Source organism: Nomascus leucogenys, chromosome 22a (genome assembly GCF_006542625.1).
Source record: "Nomascus leucogenys isolate Asia chromosome 22a, Asia_NLE_v1, whole genome shotgun sequence".
Classification (NCBI taxonomy): domain Eukaryota; kingdom Metazoa; phylum Chordata; class Mammalia; order Primates; family Hylobatidae; genus Nomascus; species Nomascus leucogenys.
In genome coordinates this window covers 79923099-79947780 of record NC_044402.1, presented here as the reverse complement: position 1 = coordinate 79947780, position 24682 = coordinate 79923099, and the positions used below count along the sequence as shown (strand labels likewise).

The following is a 24682-nucleotide window of genomic DNA, read 5'->3' as shown; positions in this document are numbered from 1 at the left end:
CAAAGAGCTGGGGATTCTTGAGGAAACCATCTCCCCAAACATTTGACCCTCGGTTTAATAAACAGTTTGTGGAGAGAGTGACATGCAATTCATCTCCCTTTCAGCAGAACTGATAGCATTCAGGTGGACCCTTGTCAGGGTGCTCTAGGTAGGAGAAGCAGTGTCAGCAAGGCAAGCCTCAGCTTTTACACACTCCAAATGCAAACATGCAGATCCCATGGTAGCAGGCACTCCCTGTGTCATGTTCTATGTGCTGTATTTCTTTTTCTTCTCTTTTTTTTTTTTTTTTGAGAGTTTCGCTCTTGTTGCCCAGGTTGGAGTGCAATGGTGTGATCTCGGCTCACCGCAACCTCCGCCTCCCGGGTTCAAGCGATTCTCCTGCCTCAGCCTCCCGAGCAGGTGGGATTGCAGGCATGTGCCACCATGCCTGGCCAATTCTGTATTTTTTTTAGTAGAGACAGGGTTTCTCCATGTTGGTCAGGCTGGTGTTGAACTCCTGACCTGAGGTGATCCGCCCGCCTCAGCGTCCCAAAGTGCTGGGATTACAGGCATGAGCCACCGCACCTGGCCATGTGTTGTATTTTTAATGAGCCTTCTGAATTGAAATCCAAAATAGTACAAAGTTCTATAGTTCCAGCCTGGGCAACATGGTGAAACCCTGTCTCTACAAAAAAATTAGCTGGGCATGGTGGCACATACCTGGAATCTCAGCTACCCAGCAGGCTGAGTTGGGAGAATCACTTGAGCCCAAGAGGCAGAGATTGCAGTGACCCAGATTGAGCCACTGCACTCCAGCCTGGGTGACAGAGAGAGACACTGTGTAAAAAAAAAAAAAATTCTATGGTAAAACTAGTGTTGCCAACAATATGCAATCCTTTATATTTCTTGATCTTTAAGAGAAAAAAATTGTCTTTGTTATTGCTGTTATCTGTTTCCTTTCTATTGAAGTTTTCAAGGATTTTTAAAAAGTAAAACATCAACATAAAGGCATATGGTCAGAGTCTTTAAATATGAAAGACAAAACCCATTCTAAAGTAACTTTAGAGAAATATTGCTCTTCAGTGACACAGCTATCACTTAAACATGTTGTTTCATGAATATTTGAAGTTCTATTGAGACCCTATGGTCACATCCTTTCCCATAAGGCTGATATTCAAAAAGGAAGGGATAAAAAATAGTTATTCTTTTTGTACTACTGTAATACCATAATATCACAGTTTCAAAGTTGATATTTAGCCAAACTTCCAGAAGGCCCAAAGTCACAAGAGTTTGTAGCCACGGTCTGCTTAGCAGCAAATCAAGGACAGGTGCAAATGATGACTGCTACTTGCAAACACGTAATCTCTAAATATTCCCAGGACTTTTTTTTTTCTGTGTGCAAACCCAACAGTTATAATGACGAAAGAGGACAGGACAGCCCAAATTTTTATTTATGGCTTTCCTGAAGTTGCACAGGAAGTAATGGGCTTATCCTAAGAATATCAGAAATAGGTCAGAAAGAGAAAACCTAGACTTGCTTTTCCAGAAAACTTTTCCTTAAGCACCTTAGGTTTGTGTAGGCAGCTACTTTCCAGGCTGCAGAAGTTCCAGGAATGCTTATCCATTCTTCTCTAAACCCATACCCTTTAGCAGTGCGATGCAATACACTCATGATTCTTGCAGTGTTCCTTTAGCAGGGAACAATGTGGGGGGAGATTCCTACCTGTGTTTGAATGCTGACCTATGAACTTGAGGGTGATTCATTATTGAACCTCTCAAAGCCTTTGATTCCTCGTCTGTTAAAGGAGGATAATAATCATGTCTGCCTCATGTGATGATGGAAACTACAGGAGGTAATTGCTTAGTATAGGTCCCAGCAAATCTCAGTAAATCAAAACTCCACTTATAATGATGTTTATTACTGTTATTATACAGCTAGAAAAAAAGAAAAAGAAAATACCTCTGGGAGAATAACACATGGATGTCACTGTCAGAGGGAAAAAAAAACCCAAAGTGTGGGTGGGGGAAGAGGAGACAGACCTTTTTGTACCTCTCATGCCTCGTTGTTTTGCTTAATGGCAACTTCTTTTCCCAGCCTCCAACTGAGTAGAGTTTGTACAACCTTTTTCACTTTTTAATTTTTTAAATTATGCCCTTTTTTGTGTTTTACTCATTTTCCTATCCAGTCTGAGACAGCATCTAAAACATATTGGACCTCTAGAAATATTTGCTCGATGGCTGACTTTAAATTTTTTTTTTTGAGACGGAGTCTTGCTGTCGCCCAGGCTGGAGGGCAGTGGCGCGATCTCAGCTCACTGCAAGCTCTGCCTCCCAGGTTCACGTCATTCTCCCGCCTTAGCCTCCCGAGTAGCTGGGACTACAGGCGCCCACCACCACGCCTGGCTAATTTTTTTTATTTTTAATAGAGACGGGGTTTTACCTTGTTAGCCAGGATGGTCGCTATCTCCTGACCTCGTGATCCGCCGGCCTCGGGCTCCCAAAGTGCTGGGATTACAGGCGTCAGCCACCGCACCCGGCCGACTTTAAATTTTAAAAGTAAAGAAACTGGTTTCTACTTCTGTTTAATAGAAGAGCTACCAGGGCCTACTATACTAGATAAGTAATAAATGCTTACCAAATGCTTTTTAGAACATTGGTTAAAATAGATCATTAAGTTTAAGGTAAGATTTCCCCATCTTTACAAATAGTATGGGCTGGGCAAGGTGGCTCACGTCTGTAATCCCGGCACTTTGAAAGGCTAAGGCAGGAGGATCACATGAGGCCAGAAGTTCAAGACCAGCCTGGGCAACATAGTGAGACCCTGTCTCTACAATAAATAAATAAAAATTTTTTAAAAAAATTAGTTGGGCACAGTGGCACATGCCTGTAGTCCTAGCTACTCGGGAGGGTGAAGTGAGAGGATCATTTGATCCTATGAGTTTAAGGCTTCAGTCACGCCACTGCTCTCCAGACTGAGCAACACAATGAGTCTCTGAGAATAAAATAAATAGTATAGATAAAAAAAGTCCTGTACAATTCTCGAGTGGTCTTTTTGTTTTGTAATGGGGGTGATGCACAGTTCCCATCCCAGTGTTACCTGATGGCTAGTTAAATCCTTTTAAGACTCTTATAAGAATAGAACTCAAATTTCATGCCTCTTGAAGAGTACCGGGATAGTTTAACAAGTTTATAATTCTATTTGCTTTGCCTAAAGTCCCATTTTGCCTAAAGTGGCAAAATTTTCTAGAGTCTAAATATAATCTAGTATTATGTCAAGTCGCTTGAGCACACAGCCCCCATCTTAGATTCATCCTACCTTTAGTGAAGTGCTACAGTGTGTTTATTTTCCCTGTGTCTAGGTTTCACTTGCAGCTGCATATTTTTATATGACTTTTTACACTGTGGAGATGTAAATTACTTTTTGGTTTACCCAGAGAAAGTAATGCTCTTTAAAAAAAAACGCACACAGATTTGTAGTCCCTGTAATCTTGAAGACACCAAAAAAAAAAAAATTGTTCTTATTTTGATATTGAAAATATGATAGATGGTATAAGGCCAGCTTCATTAATTCATTTTATAAGTACTACAATATAATTGTTAATTTGTCTGTACATGGCCTCCAATTACCTCCTCAATTCCTGGTAACAGCCGCAACCTCATCTTTCATTTTTATTACCTACCAGTTAATTGCACTAATAGGTCTTGCTTTTCATTTCTGCATGATTTTCATTAGAAAAAGTGGCAAGTGTTAACTTTTGCTGCCTTTTAGTCAGTGTTTCAGGTTTTTACTCAAAGAAAAGCAAGGAAAATGGGTTTTTTAAATTTTCATGTAATTGTGCTTCCTAGCCTCAAAATTCCAGATGACTGCTTCTAACTTTTACTTTTTTAGAAAAGAAGAGGCTTATTTGGGACCAATAAATTTTGCCAGGTAAGGAATATTAGTAGCTAGATCTATGTGGTAGGGTATTTTTTTTCTTTAAAAAAGCATCTTTAGTATTATTTCCTAATGAATTATACTTTTCTCAATCCATAGACAGCTTTTTTTGCACAATGTGAACTAACATGAGCTAATTTAATATGACTACTTAATAAGATATTTGTTAATGTAAAAGATATATTATAAACATTTAAGAAATGTTTTTGGAAGTATTTATTCATTTTTAACAATCGAATGTCTATGAAATGCCAAATGAATCTTTACAAATGAGAATTTGTTATGTAGTTGCAGTACCTCCAGCAATTTTTGAGTAGTCTACACATGAAATCATTATGATATAGAAACATAGTTTTGACTGTACTAAAATGAGTTACTTGCATTTATCACATTTTAAGATTTATGATAATGTTTTTATTAATCCTGAACTTTTTATTCATCCTGAAACTTGGTGATAGAATAAAAGAATTATCATCAATTTAGTTACATGCATCTCATTATGACTACAGAGAACTGGTATTACACTAGCAGAGGAAAAAATTTAAGTTAACATAAATTAATGTAATAGTTATTTTATCTAGCTTTTAGAGCATTGTACTAATGCTGAGAACAAAAATTGAGAAATTTACCACTTTAAACTTTTTAAAAAGGTATCTGAAAGCCCTCTTCATTACTGTCACATTTGGATCCCATTGAAATGACTCAAGTATTTGTAGTTACTGCATCAGAGGGCAAATACTCAAAACATTAGCTTGACGGTGTCTGTTTCAAAATCAGATAAAGTGACAAGTGGGGCATTCTTTTTTATTCCAATTAAAGTCTCTATTCAACTAAATCATCTAAATCATGTCCCCCAAAATGACATTTAAATATAAAAATATAACTATAGAATTTAATGATAAACAGCAGAAGAAGAGATTTAGACTAGAAGAAAAAGTGAATCTTTTCCAGAAATCTTAAGGAAATACAGAATCAAGAGGAAAATAAAATCTGTTCCAAGTGAGACAGATGGGGGTACAATCTTGATACAATTAGTGATAAGTTATCCAAAGGATGAAAAGGCAGGAAGAGTTAATGACAAGTAGCAAAGAGAGTGTAAAAGGGCTGTGCTTATTTAGTTGATTTTATGAGAAAAATTAGGATTACATATATAAACTGGAGGAGCCAATTCTGAGGAGAGTTTCATGAAGGAACCTTCTTAATCTGGTGCTTTTTAGAGAGCAGATGGATGGAAACTTGCCTACCTTTCTATTTGGAGTGCTCAGTCTCAACTCACCTTTCAGGATGGAGAGCTCTCAGCCTTGGGGACACAAAGGCATATTTTCAGGCCGATGTGGTGCAAATGTGAGATTTGAGCAGGATAAAACTATTAGGCGCCGGGCACGATGGCTCACGCCTGTAATCCCAGCACTTTGGGAGGCCAAGGCAGGAGGATCGCCTGAGGTCAGGAGTTCGAGACCAGCCTGGCCAACATGACGAAACCCCGTCTCTACTAAAAATACAAAAAAAAAAAAAAAAAAAAAAAAAAAAAACTGGCCAGGTGTGGCGGTGGGTGCCTATAATCCCAGCTACTCAGGAGGCTGAGGCAGGAGAATTGCTTGAACTCAGGAAGCAGAGGTTTTAGTGAGCTGATATCGCACCACTGCACTCCAGCCTGGGCCATGGAGCAAGACTCTGCCTCAAAACAAAAGCAAAAACAACCGTATTAGGAGTTATGTTAAAAATTATGTAGGCAGCTAACAATTTTTAAAACTTAATGGGAATATTTATTTTCAAAGATTTTGTTGGAGCTGTCAATAGATATAATAGTCTACTAAGAACTTGAAACTAGATATTCGTAAATGTATCTTTTGTCTTTCTATGTTTGGGCATGGAAATAGCTAGGATATGTGGATTCACTTTGAGGAAAGTTTTAATTTTGATGTTAATTTCAATATATTTTTTGAAAGGAGTATTAGGGAAAGTGTACATTATTTCTGTGATTTATTGTGTAAGTGTACTTCAATTTGATTTAAAGAAAAATATTAGTGTATGGATATGGCAAAAAATAATGAAAATAGCATGCATAAAACTGGTATTTAGGGAATATTCATATAGTTTAATCCCATGTAGTTCACATATCACCAGATGGGAAGTATTTTTCAGAGCCTGAGATCAGAAACTATCTCAATAAAATGCTCTTGTTTTTTAACTTTGCAAAACAGTGGGCTTCATTCATCCTGCTAAGTTAGCCTGTTTTATTTTTAAGCCTGCCTAAACTGATTCGCCATGTCTGGTAACTGTCAGAAAGTATAGTTTCCTATTTTGCAAATAGATAGATGGGATTTAAGTGTTTGTGTTTGTGAATAAAACAAGAAAGTGAACTAGGAATTTATTTTCTGACCTTTTGAGATTTTCTTTGTCACATAGTTTTTTAAATTATTATTCACATTGAATAAAACGTAATACAATCAGTTATGACCTTCAACAGTATGAATCCCTAGATTTTCCAGTAATGATATGTTAGATTTAGTAGTTAAACATAATAATGTTAAGAAGATTTTTCTTTTTTACTTATTAAATTATAATATATAAAATTGACCTTTTGAGGGGGAAAGTTCTATGAATTTAATATATGTATAGATTTGTGCAACCATCACATTATGGTTAGGCTATCTCTCCAGAAAACTCCCCCCTTAGCATTTTTTTTTTTAAATGGAGACAGGGTCTTGCTGTGTTGCCCAGTCTGGTCTCAAACTCCTAAGCTCAAGTGATCCTCCTGCCTCAGCCTCCCAAAGTGCTGGGATTATAGGCATAAGCCCCTGCACCTGGCACCCTCTTAAAATTTTTAAGTGTTCCAAACCACCATAACTGTTCTTTATAATAGGAATACATTGTCCTGTCATCTTTCTTGAAATTGTAGCCAAAAAATACATTAATTTATTATTAAATAACTCTTCAATCCACTTGCCTTTCTAATGTATTTAGCTTCTTCTAATGGCTAATTTTGCATTTTGTCGATTTATAATCGTGATCAGAGATAGTACTCATTTCTCCTCTCTGTCAAATATCATCAACTAATCCAATCTTAATCTCTAACCTCAGGAGATTTCCTAGACAATGGTATCAATGGATCTGTCCTCATTCATATTACATCTGTTATGTAATGTTTTGCTCGTCATCTGCATTGTTTTTTGAACTGCCAGTTGTCTGATGTAAATGTTGGAGATTGTTATCTGGAGTACACAAGAGAATCACTGCTGTGTCTCTTTTCATAGGCTCTGCAGATCTAGGTGTTTCTTTTCCTGAGTTTGTTTTAATGACTTTGTGCCATACTTTTTCTGTTGGAGTACTTGTATCACTGTATATTTCTCTGAATATATATGATACATGCAAGGCAAAAGGGGAATATCACAAGCTATAAATCAAAACTTTACTTGATGAATATTTAAACAAGGGTTGCATGTCAGCCAATCTGTTTTAGGCATTTAAGTGTACAGTTCTGACGTGCATTTTCAGTAGAATGAATTTCAGTCTGTAGCACATGAAAGTTAACAAATTATTTTAAAATACATATTCAGTCAATACTTTCTGTGCTCTGATAAGAGCCTGTCATTTATGACTTTACCATAAATCAAAAATTAAGAAGCATAAATATATTTGTAATAATTGTCATTGACATCATTTGAGGCCATCTTAAGTATTATTACCTCATACAGGGAAAACATTAACATTTTTAGCTGGGCACAGTGTGGCACACGCCTGTAGTCCCAGCTACTCGGGCGGCTGAAGCAAGAGGATCACTTGAGCTCAGGGGGTTGAGACTGCAGTGAACTATGATCACGCCACTGCATTCCAGCTTGAGCAACAGAGCAAGATCCTGTTTCAAGAAAAAAAAAAAGTTAATTTTAACCTTGACCTTTGGATCTTAAGTTTTCTTGTTTTATGATTCTTCTAAGGTTTTTCAAGGCTCCTTCTAGAGACCTAAGGTTTCTGGAAATATGGTGATTCTCTTGTGGTCTTTTTCGAGTTATGTTTTCAAAGCCATTTTTTGTTTTCATTTTTGTCATTTGTTTTTGTTTTTAATTTTTGGAGACAAATGTATTACTATTGAATGAGATTCTTTATTATCTTTGTTTAGGAACTAAAAGTTTAAACTTTATGGAATATTTCAATTACTGTTATTTGCTCACACTATCGTCTTTTCTTTGAAGTTACAAATTGACTATTTTTTCATTTGTTCTTCAGATGGATCCTGTGCAAAAAGCGGTTATTAACCATACATTTGGAGTATCCATTCCCCCAAAGAAGAAACAAGTTATTTCTTGTAATGTCTGTCAGCTTCGCTTTAACTCAGATGTGAGTATCACCTTTTCATTATTCTCTGTAGTTTGTCAGAGCTAAAAGTCTGATTGATCTAAGTATGTACATTTCTTCATATTTACATACTTTAGCAGCCACTCCTATTGGTAGCCCACTAATTTCAGGATGCCAGATTTCCAAGGGATTTGGGTTCAATGCCTAAAACTTGAACAATAGAGTATGGTTGGCCCTCTGAATCCACAGGGTCCCTATCCATGGATTCAACCTAGATCACATTGAAAATATTTTTTAGAATAACATTACAACAATAAAAAATAATACAAATTTTAAAACCAATAGAGGATTATAGACAATAGTCTATAAGTGGCTAATATCAAAAATTAAGAATTTATCTATGCAATCAGTCTCAACTATACCATTTTACAATTAATCTCATTAATTATATTCACTTGTCAAAAATGCTTGAATATCAGAAAATATGAAAAAGTTCTAAAATGCAATGAAGAGATTTTAAAAATTAAAATGCAATAAATGTGGAAGAAAACCATTTTTACTATTTGATATCAAGTGCCACATTTCATGTTTGTGTCAAATTTTGTTAAATATCTAAGAGAATTATTAATTTCCTATATGATTTATATTTTCCCAGAACATAAAATACAGAGAAAGTTTCATAAACTATTTTATCTGTCAAGCATAACCATCCTGCTAAACAAAGATAACAAGAAAATGGAACAAATCACTCTCTTTCATGAAAATGGGTTTTTAAATTTATAAACAAAATAGCAGGAAAGCAAAATAAACAATATTAGAATATTTGCAATATCCAATTACCAAGTAAAGCCAATGACCGATGTAAATCAGAATCCAAAGGCTGCATATAATATGTGGTATTTCCTGAGTTACTTGACCCCTGAGGCCATTTTGCAAAGAGCTTGTTACAGAATTAATGTTGTTTAGAAATACTAAAATAATAATCACTCTTGTTTGCATATACCATTAAATTATGTTTTGATAATTCTACATAGGAAGCGTAATAAAAAATCATAGTCATTGGAAAAGAGATGTTTATCATGATTTATGAAATTATATTTAATATAATTCTAATCAAAAGTCCAATGAATTTTTTGGTACATGATAAAACTTCATGTTCAGGAATCAAAATGTACCTAAATAAACTGAGAAATATATAGTGTTAATTCATTTGAAGTCTTAATATTGTTAAGATGTTAGTTCTTCCCCAAATTGATCTATAGATCCAGCACAATCCTGATGAAAATCTCAAAATGCTTTTTTATTGTAGAAAATAGCAAGCTGTTTCTTGAATATATATAGAAAAGAAAAGCCCTAGAATAGCCAAAACATTTTTTAAAGGTCAAATTTTGAAGACTTAACACTTCCTGATTTTAATACTTACTCTAAAATCTACAATAATCAAGACTGTGAAATTGGTGAAAGAATGGTAGACACATGGATCAATGGAACAGAACAGAGTCCAGAAATAGACTCACACCAATATAGTCAGTTGATTTTCAACAAAGTTGCAGAGTGAATTCAATGAAGAAAGGCTAATCTTTTCAACAAATAGTGCTAGAAGAAGTACGTATTCATGTGTAAATTCAAAAAACGCCTTGACTTCTACCTGATACAAAACATAAAAATTAATTCAATAGGATCATTCATAAAATAAAAACTTTAAAAAACTATTAAACTTCTAGATGAAAACAGTAGAAAATCTGTTTGGCTTTGCATTAGGCAAAGATTTCTTAGAAAATAAAAAAGTGTGAATATTGATATATTGGACTTCATCAAAATTTAAAACTTCTACTCTTCAGAGACACTGTTACACTGTTAAGAAAATGAAAAAACAAGCTATAGACTACTAGAAAATATTTGTATCTGCTTAAGAAATTGCATACAAATATATAAATAACTTATAACTCAATAATAAATGATAAAATGGGAAAACAATTTTAACAGGCACTTTACCAAAGAAGAAATATGAATGATGAATAAGCACATAAAAAAATGCTCAACATGTTTAACGATTAAGGAAATACAAATTAAAACCAAAAGCAGATAGCACTACACCTATTAGAATGGTGAAAATTAAACAAATTGATAGGATCAAATGGCTAGGATGAGGAGCAACTGGACCTCTCATACATTGTCAGTGAGAATACAAAATGGTACAGCCACTTTGGAAAACAATTTAGCAATTATTAATAAGAAACTTTATAAAGTTATACATACATTTCCCATATGATCCAGCAATCCCACTTCTAAGTATATCCCCTAGGCAAATGAAAACATATATTAATCCATATGTGCTGCTTAAAGTGATTTTATTCATAATTGCCCAAAACTGGAATTGACCCAAATGTCCATCAACTGATCAATAAACAAACTATGTTAAAGCCATACAATGGAAATAAAGAAATAAAAGTAAATAGAAATAAAGTAAAAGTAAAAAGAAAGTACTGATACATGCTACAACATGGATGAATCTCAAAGACAGTATGCTAAGTGAGAGAAGTAAGACACAAAGACTATATGCCATATGATTGCACTCGGATAACTTTCTGCAGAAGATGAAACTATGGGGATAGTCAGCTCAGTGGTTAACAGGGGCTGAGGGTTAAGTTAGGGAATTGACCACAAACAGAAATGCAGGAACCTTTTTGAATGATGAAAATATTTTATAACTTTATTGTTATGATGTTTACATGACAGTCTTTGTATTTCAAAATTCATTAAGCTGAATACCTGAAAAAAATTTTACTATATGTAGAGTATACCTTAGTAAACCTAACTAGAAAAAAATTAATGATATGAGCCACAAAATATTTTATAAATAGAAGACTAATTTATGATAGAGATATAACTACTAAAGTATATTAAACTACAATTTTACTACTAGAATGAAAGTATAATAAGACTTTTGTAAGAATAGACGCAGTAATAAATACTGAAATAGATTCAAGTAAGTTTTACAGTATTGCTCAGTTATTATTCAAATTTTTAGAGTTATACGGAGAAATTAAAGTCTGTTGTTATATAAATATGACATGAAAATGTTTACTACTTACCTGACCACTTACAAAACAAACGCCCACCTAAAGACATGCTGCATTTTTAAACACTGGCATTCTCAGTGCCATAAGGCCAGATGCTTGAAAACATCTCTTAGTACAATGCAAATAATAGATTTCAGAATTAAATGCAAAAATCGTGCAAAAGATGCATAATTTTATGAACTCCATTAATGTAATAGAGAACTGCTTGGTTTAAAGCCACTCACAAATAAGGATTTGCCTGTTAGAAGAGTTAATTTAAGAAGAGTAAAACAACAAAGTTGGTGATAGATAGATTCTTCAAAACAAGAGATGTTGAACACTGACTGAATAATAGAGGCTTAGGGACAATTATGAATCTCTCAAATTAAAAAATAACGTATTTATAGTTCAAAATCATGATAATATTAAAAAACATATTGAGGCTGGATGCAATGGCTCACGCCTGTAATCCCAGCACTTTGGAAGGCTGAGGCGGGTGGATCACTTGAGGTCAGGAGTTCGAGACCAGCCTGACCAACATGGTGAAACCCTGTCTCTAATAAAAATACAAAATTAGCCAGCTGTGATGGTGCACACCTGAAATCCCAGCTACTTGGGAGGCTGAGGCAGGAGAATCACTTGAACCCAGGTGGCAGAGGTTGCAGTGAGCTGAGATTGTACCATTGCACTCCAGCCTGGTCAATAAGAACAAAACTCCATCTAAAAAAAAAAACCACCACACATTGAAAAAACTATCCCTTTCCTCATCTTCTCAACCTCCATGTCATTCCCTATTTGTAATCACTTTAATATTTTTTGCATATTTCCAGGGCTTGCTTATGCAAATATAACTAAGTATGAATACATATTCTTATTTCTTCCCTTTTCTATGTAAATGGTAGCATACTATTGACACTCTTCTTTGCCTTGCATTTTTTGTGTGACAATATATGCTGGAGAATTTTTTTCTATCAGAACATAGAGAGCTCCCGTACTCTTTTTATAGATGTGATAGGCAACGATGCCCATATCCTAATTTCTGGAACCTGTTAATATATCTTACATAGCAAAGCAGAATTAAGGTAGTAGATGGAATTAAGGGAGCTAATATTCTGACCTCATGATAAAAGGATTGTCCTGGATCATCCCATGGTCCCAAGGTAATCACAAGGTCTTTAAAAGTAGAAGAGGGATGCAGAAGAGGCAGTCAGAGTGATGCTATCTGACAAGGAGTCCACTGGCCATTGCTGGCTTTGTAGGGGAAGGAAGGAGCCACAAGCCAAGGAATGTGGGCAACCTCTAGAAGCTGGAAAAGACAAAGAAATGGATTTTCCCTTAAAGCCTCCAGAAGGAATGCAGCCCTGCTGACACCTTGATGTTAGCCCAGCGAGATCCATACCAGACTTCTGACCTCCAGAACTGTAAGATAATAAGTTTTTAAGCCACTAAGTTTATAAAAATTTGCTATGAAAGTAACAGAAAACTAATACAGTAGTTTATTTGTGGACGTTTCATAGTTTAACTCATCCCTTACAGGTGGACACTTAAATTGGTTCCCATCTTTTGACATCTCCTAGATTTTCAGTCAGTAAATGGCAGAGCTAGGACATAAGTCTGGATCTCTTGCCTCTAAATCCACAGCTCTTCCTATTATATTATGTTGCCTCACATAACTTTACTCATTTCCTAAGCATTTACTGAACTCCTCCTGTATGATAAGCACTTTGCTAATCTCTACAATATGGCCTAAAATGAACCACATGATCTTTGGAAGGACCATTGAAGTTCTATAATTAAAAATCATTTCCTTGGTACCTCTGTCAGGAGGATAGGATATAAACACCTCCATCTTACAAGTCAACAGCTAAGACCCAGAAAGAATGACTATGAATTTTGTTTTTTATTTATATAATGAGTTGGGTTGTGGAAGGCATAAGAATTTCTTTCGAGCCCCACAATTACTCCAGGAGTACATCCACCTTTGTCTTAAGCTCCGTTTGATGTCAGCCATTTTCTTTGTACTTACTAATAGGGACGTGGACATATGTGCACACATAAGCATATGACCAGCAGCCTCCTTGCTATAGCTCCAAAGTTCCATTGATAATGAAGAAAGAAATTAGACTTCTGAGTCATTCTTAGACTCTAGGCAGTAAAGCCACAAAGACTGGATGGCAAATTCACAAATGTGACATATACATGTTCTCAGTGTTTAGTAATGGTGCTATAATCTGCATAACCAAGCTCTGAAACTGAGCATTTTTTATTTGGGGGAGAGTTTATTATTTTATAATTACCCTATTTACATTTTAATGTAAGGATTAAGAAGATGCTCATCCTTATTTTTAATAACATTTCTAAATCAGCCTGAGACTGAAATTGGCTTCACTCTTCAGTGTAGAAAATACATTTATGAAAAATCTGGAAGGCAGATGCACAGTAAACAGACTGCATTTTGCAGTTCTTCATTATCCATATAAAATGTACCAGAGTTGGCTTCATGCATTAAAATTCAATATGACCTAGTTTAAGTGTCCTGTACCCCCCTTTGTCTAGCTTTTATCATCTCAGTAGAACTACCCTGTTGAAAAGCAAAATGCTACAGCTTTATTTACACAATACACAGTTATGTAAATGAGCAAGCATTAATCACAAACATTTCCCAAATGAACCTTTACAAATTAACACCATTAACTTTGCCAGGGAGCAGGCATTGCAGTCCAGGAATAATATGCTTTCCAACTGAGTCCCAGACATTTGCACAAATGTGTGTATCACCTCAAGCCCTACTTTCTTCTTGACCACCTTTTTTCTAACATGGTGTACCTAAGCTGAATGAGGCTGTCTGACCCTGAATGTTTCCTTATTCTCCAGTAACTGAGTATACTGCAACTGCAGTATGGTCATAAATTGATAAGCCTAAATCCGAATCTTGATCTTTTAGCTGGAAAATGCCATTTCCAAAGTTAAGCTTTGCCAGGGAAATGAGCTAACATACACTTCAGAAAATTTTTTGAGACTAACATTTATCTCATTTTGGCTAAGTTGAAATTGGCAGATCCCAGATAATTTCTAATTTACATATTCGTTTCAATTCCTTGGAGGATAGTTAGCAGAAGGATGAAAGAAAGTGATTCTTACACAAAATCAAATCTTTATACAAAATTGAATCAAAATCAAATTCTTAAACAGATTCTTACACAAAACAGGGCAACTTGATTCTCTTAAATGTTTAAAAACAGAGATTATATTATTATTCTTATTAATATTGATCTCAGAACAGTTTATTATAAATACCCTTAATGTATGTCTGAGTCTTTTATGCCTTATAGCAATCAAAATGAAAGCATGGTGATCTTTTTAGTCAAGTTTTATATACTCTAAGTCAGAATTGACCCTGAAATTTTGGTACTCAGCATTAATACCACAAGAAATCAAGCGTGAGATACATTGTCCCTAAATGTTGACCCCATAGGCTTTTATTACTCATTTGGAGCTAGCCCATTTGATTTTTCAAATTTACATTATTATCTTTGAATAACATAATAAACATTGAATCACTTATAGTTTATATTTTGTTTTGTATGGTACCTCTAGGTTTGTGATCTGTTGATGTTTTTTATTTTCAGGTTATCCAATATCCCTATCTCTCATTTTAGCCTTCTGTTCTTTTTGCTGTGCTTTATTTTCTCCCGTCTGAAGACATAAGGTGACAACCTCATGCCATTTCATTGATTTACATTAGAATGATTAAGTACAAATGGACAGAAAATTAAGAGTTTGCTTAGAAGTTAAAACGGTAGGATAGTCAACCACTTGTATAAACATTTCTGTGGGTGACCTGACTGTGCTACTCTTTACTATAAATCTCTATAACATTTCAGAAACTGCAGTCGTTCAATGACCTCCCTTAATTCCCATGTGCTACAGTTAGTGTGTAATTGGTACATCCATAATACCACCTCACTATGCATTTTGTCTGTGTCATCTTAGCAGTTTTCATTTGGATAAGGCAATTTAGGTTATGCCCTCCTGGGTCTTTCTGCCTATATCTCTTCTTTGGTTTTAATTTTATTCCAATTTCCTGGTTTCTTTAGCAGTTAATATAATACAATACAAACTCGTATTTGTCTTGCCTGAACAAACTTCCCCATCTACCATCTGCCATTTAGAAGGCCTTAGTGCTGTCTCCGCTAGAGGCCTGGCATTCTCTGTCACCCAGCAGAAACCTCAGCCGTCCAGAGATGAGGAAGGAAGCCACAACTTTGGGTTCCACGTAACTCCCTTTCCACATGCTATTGGCTGATTTCGCATCTTCCTTTGCCACCAGACCTAACTCCACCTCTCTCCACCAGCTGCCACGAGGCAGCAAGTCCCTACAGCAGCTGTGTTTTTTTCTGAGAAATCAGATCAACTGGGAAACAGGAACCCCATTAGACACCATGTTTGAAGATGTCCCTTGCAGCAAAAGCAAAAGAGGCACACAGCTGCAAGGGTACCCGCTTGGGTTTTCTGAAGGATCAAGCTTTTTATTTGTCATTATGTAACATTCTCCTAGGGGATTCCACATTTTGCTATTGACTGCCTGGTGCTTGCTTTTAACTCTAGAAATTCTATCTGCATGTTATGTTTCTCTTCCCCTGTGTTTTCTTCTAAACTATCACGTTTCTTCTTCCTTTCTTCTCTACTCAATTTTCTCTTCTCTCTCTCCTCCAACTCTTCTCCTTTATTCCTTGTTCCTCTTTTTTTCTGGCACAAAAATACAACAAATGCAATTTCCCCTGTCTTTCTTGGACATTTGTAATTTATTTATGAAGTTTTTTTAGCTTAACAACTGGATTCATTGTTTTAAATCAGAGGTATTTTACTTAAAAAGGCTTTTAGAGTGTTAAAAAATATATTGAGCAATGTTATTTGAAACTCAAACCAACATACTATTTAAAAAATAAATTTACTTTATATTTTCCGAATATTCAGACACTCTGTAGTTGACGGTAGTTTACCCTAATGGGTTTGTCAAAAAAAAAAAAAACAACTTTGAACATTCACTTTTATGTATGTAGTATACATTCACCTATATATATATATTCACATATATAAACATTCACCTATATACACACACATACACACACATATACACATTCACTGCCTGCCACACATACATATCTACTGTTTCTCTTGAAAGCCCTTAAGACAGATAGCAGCTTCACATATATGAACATATAAGATAGACAGCACATTCACATATATGAACATTCACATATATATACACACACATATATATATATACACACACTCACTGCATGCCACACATACACATCAACTGCATTTCTCTTGAAATCCCTTAACATAGATAGCAGCTTCTTTAGTGTATACACTTGTAGCATATTTATCTAATTCTAGATTGTATATACACAATTTCATATAAGGAGTGTGTGTGTATATGTGTGTGTATGTTCAAGAATACTAGTGCCTAAGCTATTAGATTTCACCCATGCAAATAGTAGCCTCCCATGCAAAACCTAAATAAGCCAAGGAAGTTGACCCTCACAGAAGAGTGACTTTATGATAAGGGGATTTGGAGAAAGTTACATATAAACTGAACTCTGCAGCAGATGATTAAATAAAGAGATAACCACAGTAGTGATAATCTCATTGCTGGGTTAGGAACCAAAAAGCCAGTTGCAAAGTTTACATCTGCTGTTCAGCAGTACAAATTGTTGAATAAATGAATAATATTGTAAGTTTGAAAAAACCAGGTGATTCTGTCAAGAAAAGTGATACTGAAAATAGAGAGAATCAATAGCATCAGATGGAAATCTAGAAAATGATAGCCTGCTTTTGTCAAACATATTACATTTTTGCCATAAATAAGACTATTTATATTGATTCTTAGGTTTGAAGAGTAGTGAAGCAGATAGGAGGTAATTAAAAGCATAAATCTCAGGAACTTGGAAAGGTAATTCTCCGCTTTGCAGACAGAGCTGACAAAATGATGAACATTTTTTGCTTCAGTATGACAGAAATATAGCATGATTACAGGGAGCAGGGACATATCGTGCTCAAAGTTTCATTCAATAGCAGCTGTTTAACAAGCTCATAACAAAGTTCAGTCATCTGTTTTGAAGCATATAGTAGCCACTTATTAAATATAAACTTGTTTCCAAAGTAGCACTATAATATTATTTAAAAAGTCACAGCCTTTCTCAGCATTACCTTATTTTAAATGGGTATTTGGATAATTTAGGATTGATATTAAATTTATCACTGAAAAAAAAGAAAAGACTAAGTTAAATGTGAAGTTTTAAAAAGTGATTATGATGGATCACGACGTCAGGAGATCAAGACCATCCTAGTTAACACTGTGAAACCCCATCTCTACTAAAAATACAAAAAATTAATCTGGCGTGGTGGTGGGCACCTGTAGTCCCAGCTACTCGGGAGGCTGAGGCAGGAGAATGGCATGAGCCCGGGAGGCAGAGCTTGCAGTGAGCCCAGATCACACCACTACACTCCAGCCTGAGCGACAGATCGAGACTCTGTCTCAAAAAAAAAAAAAAAAAAAAAATGTGGTTATGATGACTCATAAAGGTTCATCAAATCTTATATTTAACTAACAAGGAAATATACAATACACATCATTCAATATTTTTCTGACTTTTCTTTAAATACATAGATGTCTAACATGACATGTTATTTTAGCTATTTATATGTGTTCAATGATATTCAAAGTTGGTGATCAGCCTAGTATGATGTTATGAAGAAAAGAAAATATGAACATTACTAGGAAAGTACCAATACTCACCCTCACTTATTATAATACAGTCTCAACAGAAAATGATTAAGTATCCATGATTCACCATCAAAACTGCAGGCTTTGGTACATTTCCATTAAATATTAGTTTGCTGATCAAACATTAATAACAGCTTTACAAATACTATGGGTTTTCTTTTTTCCTGTGTAAAATTCCTGTGTTAATAACTCTTTTAGTCCAAAGTAAAAGATTCCTGGAAGGATTTTTAAGTCATTTTGTCTGTGATCTTTCTCATCCAAAAGTTGTCTCGCCACTTGGGAGTCAGAAAAAGACTGTTGACGGTTTGTGTATTTTCCTTCTTCACTTGGTATGGATTTCTTTAGTGAAGATTGGTTGCAGAATCCTTAACAATAAGATGTTTCATTAGATATTTGTGGTTTGGGATTCTTCAGCTGAAAATTTATTCAACATACAATTAAAAACAGGTAGAATTGCTAGACTGAACACCTGTAGCCTTCCAAAATGGTGAGTTGCTGGTTTTAAGTTTAAATTCAGGCTTTAAGTCATACTTGGTTTTCTGTAGCTTGTCTTTTATTCAGTATGCTTGAGCAGGCAATTGGCTGTAGTTTTTACAATTTAAGACAAAAACAAAAGTGAAGCTGAATGGAACAAAAAAAATAAGTTTACTACACTGCTTTCAAGTAAGAGACTAATTTAATACCGTTTAGAACATTCTGCAGAAGAGGTACCCTTTATCTACTTTCATCTCTCAAGCAGCTCTTTAAATGAAGTGACAGCATTTTGCCCTGGAAGCCAGATAATTTTAGTTGTGGTGGGTCAGCATAAAGAGCAGTTTTTTGGGAAAGTCTGACTGGCTGTAAGGAACTTTATGATGTGTGGCTTGGGGATGAGGTGGAGGTGGAGACAGCATATGAGGAAGTATCACCTTAGCAAATTTTAAAATTTCAAGCCAAGAAGATGTTGTTGGCAAAATACTGTAGCTGGTTAACATGAGTTATTTAAGGAGAGTAAAAAAGCAGTGAACTTGAACAGGGAGTTAGGAGAAGAGAGTCAAAGTAATTCCTGCCTTGAAAGGAAGATATGAGAAATACCCTCCTATACCTGGTTATCTAGCTAGGGAAACAAAACCAATACGATTATAAACACTGCTGATCTGTATGATGTTAATACAGTAATATAAATTTAATTATAAATTTAGTAATGGAGACAGCACATGGGATAGAATAATCACACAAGTGGAAAGCTATCATTTGATTAATGCCTTCTCTTCTGCCAGGCCCTGTACTAGGTATTCTCTACATGTTATCCTTGTATTTGCACAAAGGTTCCTGGTGGAGGTAAACTGAGAAAGACTTGAGAGATGGTCAGGATTTAAAGGAGAGAGAATTGAAGACTAAAATATTAGAGCTAAATCAGGGCTTGTTGAGGATATGGCCTGTGAATAAGCTGCAGGGGGCCTATGGGCTCCCTAAAACTATGTAAAATTTTGTGTGTCTGCATATCTGGAAACATGATCACTTAAGACATGTGACTGAATCTTCCCTTCTCACAGGATGAATGTTCCACAGCTTCCTTTGGCAACATATTCTAGGATTTAATCACTTGTACTTATTAATACTCCATCTTACCTAAATCTTTTTTTAAAAAATGAAAAGAGGCCGGGCACGGTGGCTCACGCTTGTAATCCCAGCACTTTGGGAGGCCGAGGCGGGCGGATCACGAGGTCAGGAGATCGAGACCACGGTGAAACCCCGTCTCTACTAAAAATACAAAAAAATTAGCCGGGCGTAGTGGCGGGCGCCTGTAGTCCCAGCTACTCGGAGAGGCTGAGGCAGGAGAATGGCGTGAACCCGGGAGGCGGAGCTTGCAGTGAGGTGAGATCGCGCCACTGCACTCCAGCCTGGGCGACAGAGCGAGACTCCGTCTCAAAAAAAAAAAAAAAAAGAAAAGAAACCTTTGTCTTTATTTCTCTCACTTTAGTTCTGCATTCTAGGGCTCATAGAGAACAAATGTTGGGTTCACTACTTAGAAAACAGATCAAGGACAAGGATGTCTGAGAATATATGACCCTGTTAAGGCTCTTACTTTGGGGGATGAGAATATGATTCAACTCATTAATTTGTGCTTCCTTCAAATTAGAAAATGTGTTTTAGTTCTAATAAATAATAATTTCATTACTTTACTTTATCAGTGGTATACCTAACATATCTGACACTCCCATTGCAGGTCATTTTTAATACTCCTTCCTCTCTAGGAAAAAGGCATTTTCAGAAATAATTGTGAAATTACATGACTAATAACAATAGCCATAAATAAACTCATAAACTTTTTAAAATTAAAGTTTGAATATAGTACTATGCCACTAAATATTACCAGTGCACAAAATGGAAAAAGGTAAATAGTTAATCTTTGTGTTACATTAATGTATTTTATAAATGGAGAAAAATATATATATTAGTCAATCACAGTAGTGAATAATACCATTATAGTAACAAATAAGTGAATTTTAATACAATCAAAATTATACAATATAGTTTAGATAACTATTAATTCTACCACTGATACTACATTTTATTTTCATTTATTTCTTATTTTTAAAGCACGTAACTTTAAAAGAAGCATACATTTCCATTTTAATGCTACCAGCCAAAATCAGTAAAATATTTTATATATGAGCTACAATTTATATTTACCAAAGAAGTTAATATACCTTACAGTTGCCACTGTCTCACTTAAGTCTAAAACACAAAAATTCCAAGTAATCAGGAAATGAAAGAATTGAAATTCTGAAGTTTTGTTTCTTTGCCTTTAAATTCACTGTACTATCATTATTGATTTCAAATCAACGGTTAAATGCAAGAATCTGAGTGGCACAAGGTTTGCAAACTTGAACTGCATCTGAAACAAGCTTGAAGGATTCCTTGCCATTAGGAACTTACTCTTATACTAAACGGATGTAGAGGAGTCACTGTGAATTGGAAGTTCCATCATGTAACTACAAGTTATCTGTATTAACTTCCATGTAGTTAATTTGAAAATTTGAAAAAGCTCTCATTTTAGGCTTACATATATATTATTAAAACTCACCTGCAATCACAGCAATCGTTTATTTAAAACTTAGACCAATAAAAAACTGTTTTTCAGTGAAAACTATTTTATTATTTGTTAAAAACTACCAGTATGTTATGATGATAAAAAGTAGACTGATTTTTGGTCCTTTTTTTATTGTTTTTAAACAAATGCAAACCCTATTTCCCGCACCTGAAGTGAGCTGTCCCACAGCTCTACCTTCAGTATACCAGTGACATTTGTTATTCGATTAATAGGAATTCTAGTTCTGCTTTAAATACGTGTTACATTTAGCACAGGAGATATGTAGTGCTAACTTATAATCACCAAATACTTTCCTTTTTATCTTCAATAATTCTCACTGAATGTTCTCTGAAAAGTAATTTTCATTATCTCTCAACTGTGAGCTTAAGGTGATTACCCAGTTTTTCCTTGGAAAGAAATAACATTCTATAATATGAGGGACAGCTATGGAACCCTTTTATGTGATGATTTATTTTTATACGTCATGAATTTTTTTGGCCCTTATATCATTTGAGAGGAATGGAAAAGGCTAGATTCACTAAAGGAATAGTTAGGTTGTTACAGTTTTGTAATTTAAGTTGTTTAGGCCAACAAAATGTCCTATATACACTGCTAAACTAAAAATACTAACAATCTCTTTTTAAGACTTAAACATTTACACAGATAGTTATAGAAGGGGATATTCATTAAAATCTGTAAATGTTGAGCAAATGATGAATGTCTATATTTGTAAAATAGAATAGAAATACTGAATTTGCAGATGTGGATATAAAAATATAAAATTTGAATATGTGACATTCTTTGTAAGCTAGGTTTCTAGAGATTTAAACATTGAATAATTGTCTTTTGCATTAGTTTTCATTTTCATAAATGCAGTAAATTCTTATTAAATTGGACTACATTAATTAGGGATTTGTGATCATTCAGTTATAGGCAAATTGTACTTTTGTTGGTCCAAATTCTTTCTTCAAAGATAATGCAAATGATTGTCACAAAGGAGGTTGAAGCATAGAGATTTAGAGCACCAGCAGAACCACTTTTTCAATCATACTTAAGCACTTAAGGGCACTAATTAAAACACAAACAAAGATATGATACAAAATAATTCTTACCAGGCACAGTGGCTCACGCCTGTCTTCCAAACACTTTGGAAAGCTGAGACAGTCAGATCACTTGAGCCCAGGAGTTCCAGACCAGCCTGGGCAACACGGTAAATCCCCATCTCTATAAAAAATACAAAAATTAGCAGAGCCTGGTGACATGTACCTGTAGTCCCAGCTACTTGGGAGGCTGAGGTGGGAAGCTTGCTTTGAGCCCGGGAGGTCAAGGCTGCAGTGAGCCATGATCACACCACTGCACTGCAGCCTGGTTGAAACAAAAAATGATGGCAGTTTGAACCAAAACTGTTGTGGTAGAAAACTGAAGAATCAGCTTGAGTAGATAAATATTTAGGAGGTAAAATCTATTGGACTTGGTGATGGATTGAATGTGGGGGTGAAGGTAGAATGTGGCAATGAAGACACTCCCTGGATTTGGTTCTTTCAACAGATGCAGAGTGTATTAGTCCATTCTCATACTGCTATAAAGACATACCTGAGACTGGGAAATTTATGAAGAAAAGGGAATTAATCAACTAATGGTTCTGCAGGCTGTACAGGCTTCTGCTTCTGGGGAGGCCTCAGGAAACTTACAATCATGGCAGAAGGCAAGGGGAAGCAAGCACATCTTCACATGGATGGCAGGAGAGGGAAAGAGAAAGGGGAAGTGTTACAGACTTTGAAACAGCCAGATCTCATGAGAACTCTAACATAAGAACAGCAAAGGAGAAGTCCGCCCCCAAGATTCAATCACCTCCCATTAGGCCCCTCCTCCAACACTGGAAATTACAGTTCAACATGAGATTTGGGTGTGGACAAAGAGCCAAACCATGTTATTCCTCCACTGGCCTCTGCCAAATCTCATCTCCTTCTCACATTCCAAAGCACAATCATGCCTTCCCAACAGTCTCCCAAAGTCTTAACGCATTCTAGCACTAATTCAAAAGTCAAAATCCATAGTCTCACCTGAGACAAGGCAAGTCCCTTCCACCTATAAGCCTGTCAAATAAAAAACAAGTTAATTATTTTTAAGATACAGTGGAGGTACAGGAATTGGATAAATGCTGCCATTCCAAAATGGAGAAATTGGCCAAAACAAAGGGGCTCTAGGCCCTACCCAAGTCCAAAACCCAGCAGGGCAGTCAGGATCTAATGCCAATTTTGTATAATGACGGATAGCACAACTTTAGAAACAACCTATATATCTACCAATAAGGGATTATTGAATAAATTATTGTTCATTCATATAAAAATTATTTATTTGCTTTTATTTTTATTTCGTGGGTATATAGTAGGTATATAAGTTTATGAGGTACATGAGATGTTTTGATATGGGCATGCAATGTGAAATAAGCACATTGTGGAGAATGGGGTAGCTATCCCCTCAAGCATTTATCCTTTGAGTTACAAACAATACAATTATACTTTTAAGTAATTTAAAAATGTACAATTAAGTTATTATTAACTATAGTCACCCTATCGTGCTGTCAAACACTAGGTCTTATTCATTCTTTGTATTTTTTTTTGGTACCTATTAACCATCCCTCACCTCTCTCCCAGCTTCCCACTACCCTTCCCAGCCTCTGGCAACCATCCTTCTACTCTCTGTGTCCATGATTTTAATTGGTTTCATTTTTAGATCCCACAAATAAGTGAGAACATGTGATGTTTGTCTTTCTGTGCCTGCCTTATTTTACTTAACATAATCCATCCATGTTGTTGCAAATGACTGGGCCTTATTCTTTTTAATGGCTGAATAGTACTCCATTGTGTATATGTCCCACGTTTTCTTCACCCATTCATCAGTTGATGGACACTTACATTTCTCCCAAATCATAGCCATTGTAAAGAGTGCTGCAACAAACATAGGAGTGCACATATCTGTATGATGTACTGATTTCCTTCCTTCCTTCCTTCCTTCCTTCCTTCCTTCCTTCCTTCCTTCCTTCCTTCCGTCTTTCCTTCCTTTTTGTGTTCCTCTAGTGAAGGCAATTTTCTCTGGTGATATGATTGAGTTTCTTCCTTTTTATTTTTTTGTATATTCATTGTATTTTTTTTTTTGGTTTGAGTTTACCATGAGGTTTGCAAATAGTATCTTATAACCTATTATTTTAACCTGAAAAGAAGTTAACTCTATTTACATAAACATACAAGCAAAAAGAAAACTAATAAAAAACTTAATGTCTTAATTTATCCCCCCACTTTTTAACTTTTTGTTGTTTCTATTTATATCTTATTGTACTATGTCTTGAAAAGTTGTTGTAGCTGTTATTTTTCATTGATTCATTGCTTAGTCTATCTACTTAGGCTAAGAGTAGTTTACATACCACAGTTACAGTGTTATCTTATTCTGTGTTTTTCTGTGTATTTACTATTACAAGTGAGTTTTGTACCTTCATGTGATTATTTATTGTTCATCAATATCATTTTCTTTCTGACATTCTC

The 24682-nt window shown here is 35.2% G+C and overlaps 1 protein-coding gene across 6 annotated transcripts in view; it reads left to right on the top strand.

Annotated features, from left to right (window-relative positions):
* Positions 1–24682, top strand: part of ZNF385B (zinc finger protein 385B) — a 422583-nt gene that overhangs the window by 342947 nt on the left and 54954 nt on the right. For 3 of the 6 annotated variants that reach the window (XM_030803392.1, XM_030803394.1, XM_030803395.1), the window contains 2 exons: positions 3869–3907; positions 8141–8251. In XM_030803392.1, coding sequence (XP_030659252.1) covers positions 3869–3907; positions 8141–8251 — 150 coding nt within the window. The remainder of the gene's footprint in view (positions 1–3868; positions 3908–8140; positions 8252–24682) is intronic. The other 3 variants (XR_004027926.1, XM_030803393.1, XM_030803396.1) reach the window with 1 other exon arrangement.